A 10,453-nucleotide genomic window follows, 5' to 3' on the forward strand; every position below is an offset into this window, starting at 1 on the left:
ATTTATTATGAAATAAATGCAGCCTTAATGAGCATAAGAGACTTAATAGTAATGTTTCCAAACTTTTGACCGGTAGTGTATATATATATATATATATATATATATAAATACTATATCATATGGACCATAAAAGCCAGATGTATAAAATTATAAATCTGGCTTTTATGGCCCATGTGATATAGTGAGGACATGGAGCTCACACTCAAGAAGTAAAAAAACAAAAACAAAAAAAAAAACACCTTAATTTTATTCAGAGGCCCAAACTGAGCAAAAATATGCATTTTGATGCAGATGTTGTTATTCATGGCTAAAAAGTAAGATAAAATTTCAAGAACTTTTCTAATAACAAACAGTATAGCAGACTACTTGCATAAAATGCATATAAATATCTGTTGTCACTCTATATTTCCCAATATGTCATAGTAAGATAATATTTAAAAAAAAAAAAAAAAAAAAAAAAAAAAAAAAATTATACTTATGTTTACAGATCATTAAATCATTAAAGATTTCACAGCACAAAGATGTATACCATGAAATGAAATAGATTCATACTTTTTAGAATTATACTAAAAGGCTTTTTACTTGCTAAAAAGTATAAACTATCCATCAGAGGGCAAAGGGCATGTAATAGATTGTATACAACAGGTTTTTCAACAAAGTTTTGATCATGATAATTTAGAAGATTTAGAAATTAACTATGATAATGTAAGCTGTATGGGGTTTAGTATTCTTTCCCCCAAAATTTTAAACGTGTTTGGAACAAGGTTATAATCGTTAACGAAAACGAACGAAAAAACGAAAACTAGGTGGGAAAAAACATTGTCGTTAACTGAAATAAAAATAAAAACGAGGCATTACAAAAAAACGATAACTAACCAAAACTGTAATGTGTATTTGGCAAAACTAACTAAAATAAAATAAAATTATAGATTAAATGTCCTTAGTTTTCGTCTTTGTCAATGTCTTTCATAGAGCAAATAACGTTCAGCTGCATTCCCTTTCCCTGCGTCTCTCACTCTCGCGTCTCTCTCACATACACGCGCGTGTGCGCGCACACACACACACACACACACACACACACACACACACACACAGCCCCTCCCCTCCTTGCACACCACGTCTCCATGAGAACGAGTGTTCGACGTCGAAAGCAAGTTCGCTAAAGGTTGGTATTTCGTGAACACCTTTACACATTAAAAAGTGGTATAAAAATATTTTTAATTCTAAATATAATTTTGTCAGTGTGTTAATGTCGACCCGAGAAGCAATTGCTACTTTAGAAAGTTAACTAGTCGCAAGTTTGAGGTAAAATGCACTTGGGTTGTCGATGTCAAAACACTATATAAGCTGTGATTCAAATCGGGTTTGTACATTTTATGTACTGGTTTTATTTTTGAATGAATATTTTCTAAAATTGTATGATGTTTTTGTTGAGTTATTATTCCACAATACTTTTTCTGACCTTTTTGAATCTTGCCCCTGACAAATAACCCAAATTACAAAAAAAGACTAAAACTAATAAAAACTAAACTAAAACTAAGCATTTTCAAAAAATTAAAACTAAACTAAACTAGCAAACCCACTTTAAAAACTAATTAAAACTAAACTGAATTTGAAAACAAAAAGTCAAAACGAAATAAAAATAAAAACTAATGAAAAATGCAAAACTATAATAACCTTGGTTTGGAAATGTGTCTCCGATACTGTTTTTCCCATCTCTCCTACATGTCACTGTCTGAGCACTGCGAAAGGTTACTATCCACCATCAAGATAGATGGCGCTGTGGGGTTCTAAGGACTAAAAAACTCCTTCGCTTCTCTGAGGTCAGTCACCCTCGCGTTGCCAAATATATGAAAAAACACGTATAAAAATGTATGTTTTCCTAAACTGGTCAAAACACCAACTGTTATCCCAGCTACATCATTTAATGTTTCTGTTTCACATATATTTAAAATCGTTCTCGGATGGTCCGAGATAAATGTTACACTTCGCCCTGATGATTTGCCCCGTTAGGGGAGGGTTTTAAAGGTGAAATCTGGCAACCTTTCGATGTACGTGGACAGGAAAACGTGTGGTAGGGTAAAGACCGCTGATCCATGTGAATGAATCGCAAACAAAAAGTCTTTAAATCAACTATAGGTCCTACCGATTATGCTTTTATATAAGTTGTAGTTGCTTTGCAGTCACGATTATTCGTAATATAAAAGTCCACCAATCGAGAGGTGTCAGATGAAAGTCGTTCCGAAACTGTATAATAGACCGGTATCGGTATCTTAACATGACTCATAATGAGTAACACCACAGCTCATAGCAAAGTCTGGGCTGCTGTGACACAAGCTTTCAAACTGCCAATGGCTTTCATAAGGCGGATGATAACGAAGCTGATTAACCGAGTGTTGATGAGCACGCTGCCATCACCGAAGATGGCTGGTCAAGCGATAGTTGACTGTAATAGAAGGAAAATGGTAGGTTATGTCTTTTATTTGGCATTGTTGTAACAGGTTATGACTAACAACTTTTCTCAAAAAAGTTACCAGTGCCTGTGTTGTAGTTACTGTTTATTAATCCAGTAAAGTCTCTTTTTCAGTACCACTAGTTTTACGCCTGTCCGTTAAAGTACTTATTCGTTATGTTCTAGTAACTTTAGGCTACTTATTCCAGTAGTGACTAGTATATTTTCAGTTGGTCACGAGTACTCATAACAAACTACAACATTTTCATTTGTCAAAAGTTGATTTCCCAATAGTGGCAAGTATCTACAGTAACAAATATCAATTTCTATCTTCTTCAGTAACTCACTTATTTAACACTAGTGTGTATTTCATTTGTTGATAGTAACATGTTTTATTTTAAAAGTAAAATATTAGTAATTTAACTTATTTTTTAAAATAAATTAAGCCATTCTGACTAGTCTTTGTATATGACAAGTAAAAACAGAATTAACTAATGAGATGAGGCTACTAATAACAGTCGAAATAGGTGGCTATTAAATATTAGAAAATCTAAGTACTAGTTTAATCAGGACTTATATAAACCTATTACCGAATCACTTTGTGTATTGCTGTTGTGTTTCAGGTTGTCGGGCTGGGAAACCCTGGTATGAGTGGTTCTCGACATAGTGTTGGTATGGCTGTGCTTACAACATTAGCAGAACGTTTGGGAACGCCAGACAGCTGGAGGTCTGACCGACAAGTCTCAGGAGAGGTTGTTGTAACGCACCTTCAAGACATCCAGTTGGTTCTTCTTCGACCTAAGTTGCTCATGAACATCAATGGTGTGAGTGTGGCAAAAGCAGGTGAGACAGATTTTCAACTGTACCCTCCTCATTTCCATCTAGGGCTGGGCAGTATGACAACATATATTGCGTGATCCCAAATTCAATTCTCTTTTGCAACTTATTGCTCTTAAATGGTCAAATACACACACAATTATGTCAAAATGGCCATCAGGTGGATTATTCACATACACGTGAACAGTTGGGTGAAAATCAGAAGTGGATCATTATGTTAGATCTGTGCATGAGGTCTTAAAGTGACAGCAGCCTAATATAATGTCATTAATGTTAATCAAACAAAAGACGAGAAAATCACTCACTTCTCTTGACTGAATCACAATTGTATCTTTAATAATAATAATCAGTTTATATTTAATTCACACAGTAAAGACAATGCAGTATTTATTTTTTACATCTGATTATTCAATTTCTTTACTATTTCTTACTACATGTTAAATAAACTTACTGTACCTGAAGAACTTACATTTAATTTGTGTATTTGCTCTCTTTTTTTGTTTTTTTAGGTAAAATAAAATATATTGTGATATATATCATTATTGTGAAATAAGATTTCTCATATTGTGAAATAAGATTTTGGTCATATCGCTAAAAATCTCAATTTATTTCTTCATTTTTTTTTAAAAAATTTCCAGCCAGCAAATTTTTAATTCCACCTGAACATATTCTCCTGATTCATGATGAGCTTGACAAGCCGCTTGGGAAGTTCGGCATTAAACATGGTGGAAGTGCAAGGTGAGTGAACTTTTCATTCTTTTTTGATAACATTAGTTTAAAGGGTTAGTTCACCCAAAAATGAAAATTCTGTCATTAATTACTCATCCTCATGTCGTTCCACACCCATAAGACCTTTGTTCATCTTCAGAACACAAATTAAGATATTTTTTTGATAAAATAAGATGGCTCGGTGAGGCCTTCTTGGACATCAAGATAATTAATACTTTCAAATCACTAGAAAGGTACTAAAGACATATTTAAAACAGTTCATGTGACTACAGTTGTTCAACCTTAATGTTATGACGCGACGAGAATACTTTTTGTGCGCCAACAAAACAAAATAACGACTTTATTCAAAAATATCAAGTGATGGGCGATTTCAAAACACTGCTTCATGAAGCTTCGCAGCTTTACGAATCTTTTGTTTTGAATAAGTGGTTCGGAGCACATATCAAACTGCCAAAGTCATGTGACTTCATTATGTCATAAGTGTTTTGAAATGTTTCGAAATTTCAATTGTTCGCGTGACTTTGGCAGTTTGAATCATGCTCCGAATCACTGATTCAAAACAAAAGATTCATAGAGCTTTGAAGCATCATGTAGCAGTGTTTAAAATAACGATAAAGTCGTTATTTTGTTTCAAAAAGTATTCTTGTTGCTTCATAACATTAAGGTTGAACCACTGTAGTCACATGAACTGTTTTAAATATGTCTTTAGTACCTTTCGGATTTAAAAAAGTGTTAATTATCTTGCTGTCAATGCATGCCTCACTGAGCCATCGGATTTTATCAAAAATATCTTAATTTGTGTTCTGAAGATGAACGAAGGTCTTACAGGTGTGGAACGACATGAGGTTGAGTAATTAATGACAGAATTTTCATTTTTGGGTGAACTAACCTTTTAAGTTTCTCTCTAATATGATATTTTGACTTCATTGGTCATTGGACCATGTCTCTTCCTCTCAGGGGTCACAATGGTGTGAGATCATGTGTGGACTGCCTTCATACTGATGTAAGTTAGCAAATATTTTATAGAGCAAAACATTAGCTGTACTAGTGACCTGCTGTATGAGTTCATTATAACACACGCTGATTGTGCCCGCAGGTGATGCCACGGTTGCGCATTGGTATTGGGCGACCGTCAGGAAAAACGCCTGTCGACCGTTACGTTTTGGGACGTTTTTCACAAGAGGAACAAAATATTCTAGACTCTGTCATGAAGCAGAGTGTAGACGTTCTGCTGACATTTCTCACAGACTCGCAATCCCAGACTTCTCCAGCAGAGGGAAGGAGAGCGTCACGCAAGAATAAAGCAAGGACACTTTCACCGCCTCAGGACACCACAGAAGAGCACAAACAGAACTGACCTCCTGTTACTACACATTATATATTTTATAACTGTTTCTCTGTTGTGAAGGAGCTCCATTTTAGCAAAGCTAAGGACATGGAGCGCAAAACCAAAACTGACATCAATACATAGTAATTTTCTGATAACTCTGCTCTGAAGGAGTTAAGCTTGTAACGATTGGCTACACAGATTGTTAGAATGCACTGTCTCTGCCATCTTTTAAAGTTCAGAAGACACATTAGGATACAGCAGCCTGCATTAGATGTTCTTTTGTAGTTTCTATAACAGCTTTTCCAGAATTGGGGTTTGCAAACCCCTAGAGGTTCCTGAGGAACTACAGAAGGTATGTAGCATTGGAATAGAAATACCTATGCTGTATTAAATTAAAGTATAATATTTAAAAAAAAAACATGTCAAAAGGTTTATTAAAATATAATAAGCATAAGATAACATTACCTCAAATATAAACTTGTTTTTCATATAAATAACTTAATTCATAGGCATTAATGTGACAAAACAGTTTGGAAACCCCTTTAAAACCTGGACAACACTGACCTCGTTATAATCTTAATAGTGCCATTTCATGTAACTGGGTGATTTTAAATGTGTTAATTTCACTGTATTGTGGTGTTTTGCTTTTAAAAAATATTTGCCCATTACTATGTTCAGCTATAGGTTTACAAACATTTCTGACATTCAGAGAACTGTGTTAATTCATAAATGTATGCTTCATCAATAAATATTGATTTACAGAATAAGAAAGCAGGGCTTAATCTAATTTAAACCTGCAAAAAAGTGTTTCAAAATTTTATAACAAATTAAAGCTGCAAGCAGCGATGAAAGGGCCCTCGCACCCGGGCTTACTGCCACCCGTTGGACATAGGAAAACAGTGAACAGTGGGCGAAATGCATGTGAGCGAGTAAATACCAGAGAATTATGGCAAAGTAATTTCAAAGTGCCACACTTCTTGCTGCCAACAGGTGGCACTGTGACCATAACTGAATATTGCCATGTAGATGTCTTCAGGCCAGAAGTATTATCAAACATGTAAAGTTTGGCGCAGATCAGACATCGGTCACCAGCAGGTGGCGCTATGACTAACTGAATATTGGCATATAGATGTCTTTATGCCAGGACTCTTATCACACATGTGAAGTTTGGGGCAGATCGGACATTGTATGCTTGATTTACAACAGCTTCCTCTTTCATGGCGAAACATCAGACTTTGTCAGTCCGCCACGGACACTCCCTTCAACGAAAACTCAAGATCTTTGATTTTTATCATCGCTATGGTTTTAAGATTAGACTGACAACATATGATGTTGATCTGGTTAAATCTCTACGAGGAGTTAATCACAGTATAAAATATGACATTTCCTGTTGCCTGCAGGTGGCGCTATGACTGTGATTGAATATTGCCATGTAGATGTCTTCAGGCCAGGACTCTAATAAAACATGTGAAGTTTGGGGCAGATCAGACATTGTATGCCCAAGTTACAACAATTTCCTATTTCATGGCGAAATATCGAACTTTGTCAGGCCGCCACGGGCACACCCTCCAGTGAAAAGTCTAGATCTTCGCAATTTGACATCGCAAAGGCCTTTAGATTAGACTGACCAAATATTATGTTGATCCGATTAATGCTCTAGGAAGAGTTTGTTCAAGTACGTGTGGAAATGGCCAAAATTGCAGAGAAAATTCAAAATATCTCACTTCCTGTTGGTTTTCAGATTTCGTACCAAAAGACTTTTTTGTAGGGATTGGGCCATTACATGTGTGTACCGAATACCTGTATGTGAAACATAGCGTGAGGGGCACTTCATTGAAATTTTGTAGGTGGCGCTATCGAGCCATTTTGCCACACCTAATTCTGAAACCCATTTCAGACGTAAATTTTCACCATTTCTGATGCGTATGCAAAGTTTAATGAGTTTTTGAGCATGTTTAGGCCCTCAAAAAAGTGATTCATTTGCCAGAAGCGGAAGAATAATAATAAGAAACGGAGCAATTCCAATAGGGTTCTCACACCATCGGTGCTTGGGCCCTAATAAAATATGATGTAAAATAGTTAAGAAAGTGACGTAAAAAAGTATTTAATAGGACACAAATAAGTTATGTAACTGATCACATTATGGAGTGCTGCAAGGGTCTGTTTTAGGCCCTCTGCTATTTTCAATATACATGTTGTATCTTGGTAATATTATTAGAAAACATTGAATTAGTTTCCACTGCTATGCCGATGATACTCAGTTTTATATTTCATCATAACCAGATGAAATCTCTAAATTATCCAAGTTGACAGGGTGTGTTAAAGATATAAAATATTGGATGACCAGTAATTTTCTAGTAAATTTTGATAAGACTGAGGTATTACTTATTGGACCTGTATACAGAATCTCTTAGAATACAATTTGCATCTAGAAGGATGTACTGTTATTCATCCTCTACAGTTAAAGACCTGAGTGTTATATTAGACAGCAACTTGTCTTTCGAAATATTGTCATATTTCGAATGTTACAAAAACAGCCTTCTTCCACCTCAGAAACATTGTTAAGCTACAGAACGTTATCTGTATTTGATGCAGAAAAGTTAGTTCATGCATTCATGACCTCTAGACTGGATTACTGTAATGCATTACTATGTGGTTGTCCTGAATCCTCAATAAACAAACTACAGTTAGTCCAAATTGCAGCTGCTAGAGTTCTTACTAGGTCAAGAAAATATGATCAAATAACCTGTTTTATCATCTCTACACTGGTTATCTATTAAGTTTCGTGTTGATTACAAAGTATTGCTACTGACCTAAAGCTCCTGTGTATTTAACCGATCTTCTGTCACCCTACAGACCATCATGCTCTTTAAGGTCACAAACCTCTGGATTTTTGGTAGTTCCTAGGATATCTAAATCCACTAAAGGAGGAGGAGCGTTTTCGCATTTGGCTCCTAAACTCTCGAATAGCTTTCCTGATAATGTTTGAGGCTCAGACTAACTCTCCCGGGTTTAAATCTAGATTAAAGACATCTGTTTAGCCAAGCATTCACATAATACACTTCATAACCTTATACTCCAGTTATATCAGATGAAATGCACATGGTTATCTTTTTTTGAAATGTTATGAACAGCAGCTACGCTAATTATTTTCCAATTGCTTTTCTGTACCTCGGGATGCCCATAACTATAGAGAGTACGCCAGCTGTAGTTTAGATCCAGCCTCTTACGAAGATTTCAGATGCCCCAACACCTGTGAAGAGATGACACCAACTCTGAATCAACATTCACCACTGCCAAATTTTCTATATATTGTAATCATTATGATCACAACTTGTAATAATTGCTTTAATGAGATCATTGTTTCTGCTTAAATTAATACATGATATTAGCTAACTGCTTGATTTGTATTATCTTAGAACAAATATACAATAAATGTGAATTGAATTGAATCATGTGACTACAGACATTCAAATGTTCTTCCATTGAAGCTCAAGATGCTCTTTGGATCATCTCAAATCATGCTGGAGAACAAGATCATCAGATCTCACACAAACTTGTGGAGTTCATGGAGCTCGAGTGCTGCATCCTCTCATTAAAGAGAGCAAAAAATGTGCTACAACATTCTGAAATTCAGTGTAAAAATAATAATAAAAATAATTTGCTTCTTGTAATTAGAAGAATTCTAAACAATATATATATAGATATATATCAATAATATAAATACTTTCATCAACTCATATAAATGTAATAAAGACAGTAATGAAGGAATTCCATTGTTAAAATGGGTTTTATTGCTCTGACATGAACAAAAGTTTTGTAGGTCTAAAGAATCACTTGTTTCGTCAGTGAATTAACAAATGCTGAATGAACACTGAATCGACAAAACACAATCAATGCAACTCAAATACAAACAATGGATATTGCACACAGAGCCAGTTTAATGTCAGCTCTTTGGTTGTATATCATTAGGCTATAGGCTTTAGTTACACTTAAAAATGTGATCATTCCTTTTTGGGCTCAGTGCAATTATCAAGTTACGAACTCATGTATTTAACTCCATAACTGATTAAAAAAGAAATATAGACAGAGAATGATCAAATCTTAAAAATCAGTGCTGTGTGGAGATTTCTGACAGATGTGGAGAATTCATCTGAGAAGACTACGAAGATTTCCATCAATACCACAGCATAAGAGAACTATTGAAAACTTCAAAGACAATATCACTTGTGGCAGATTTTCAACATTCAAGCTTGACAAATACGCTTTCCCTGAGCAATCCTTTACAATGGACCATTCCCATCTTCTGTGAATGGTCAGGATTGCTTGGTCCACTCTTAGCACTAACAATAGTTAAGGTCAGAGGTTACTGGCACGGCTGGACACAGCTAATACAAAAGTGCAAATTTATTCAGGGTAATGTTCTGAGCCTTCTAGGGGGTCTTCCCTGTTTTACAAAAATATTTAAAGTAATACCACCTAATACACAATGCCTAAACTATCTAAGTAACTAAAAGTCATTATACACAAATCAGTGTTTTCTATACAGTTATATATATAAATGTTTGTTTCAAACACATAATAAAATTATGAATTCTTGTGAACATTTTTTTTTTCATATGTTTGCTATAAATTTATACAATTTACTATTCACAAAAATATTTTTGGCCAAAAAAAGTAGTTTGATATTTTTGTTACATTTAACATTTTACTTTTTTCATTAAAAAAAATTATGTGCCTCGTAACCGTTTTACTGTTTAAATTGTGGTTAAAAAATACTATTATTAATATACTGCTTTAGCAGGTTACAATGTAAAAGTTTACCCCATTTAAATGGTTACAATATCAGTGAACTGTATTTGTTCTGAGCAATAACAATGTAAATGTTCAATATCATTTTAAAACATGTAGTCTAGATTTTAATTCCGTGCACATGACTTTATCTACAGTATTTGAACAATTCTTGCAATATCTCCCCAATATACGTTTTAAATTAAAGGAAAAGGGGCTTTAAGTAACGCTATATATATGAAAGCACTGCTATAAAGGTTGTAGTTTTTATGAGGTACACATGCAATTAATATTTGACTATAGGCTACTTCAGT

General features: G+C 34.6%; 1 protein-coding gene across 1 annotated transcript; it reads left to right on the forward strand.

Annotated features, from left to right (window-relative positions):
* Nucleotides 1-2,034: 2,034 nt before the first annotated feature.
* On the forward strand, nt 2,035-8,800 carry ptrh1 (peptidyl-tRNA hydrolase 1 homolog). Its single transcript, XM_051895260.1, has 5 exons — nt 2,035-2,465; nt 3,076-3,295; nt 3,928-4,027; nt 4,976-5,021; nt 5,115-8,800. Exons 1-5 carry the CDS (start codon nt 2,289-2,291, stop codon nt 5,373-5,375), a joined length of 804 nt encoding a protein of 267 aa, XP_051751220.1. The 5' UTR covers nt 2,035-2,288; the 3' UTR covers nt 5,376-8,800.
* Nucleotides 8,801-10,453: the final 1,653 nt, after the last annotated feature.

The sequence above is a fragment of the Ctenopharyngodon idella genome, chromosome 5, assembly GCF_019924925.1.
Source record: "Ctenopharyngodon idella isolate HZGC_01 chromosome 5, HZGC01, whole genome shotgun sequence".
NCBI lineage: Eukaryota > Metazoa > Chordata > Actinopteri > Cypriniformes > Xenocyprididae > Ctenopharyngodon > Ctenopharyngodon idella.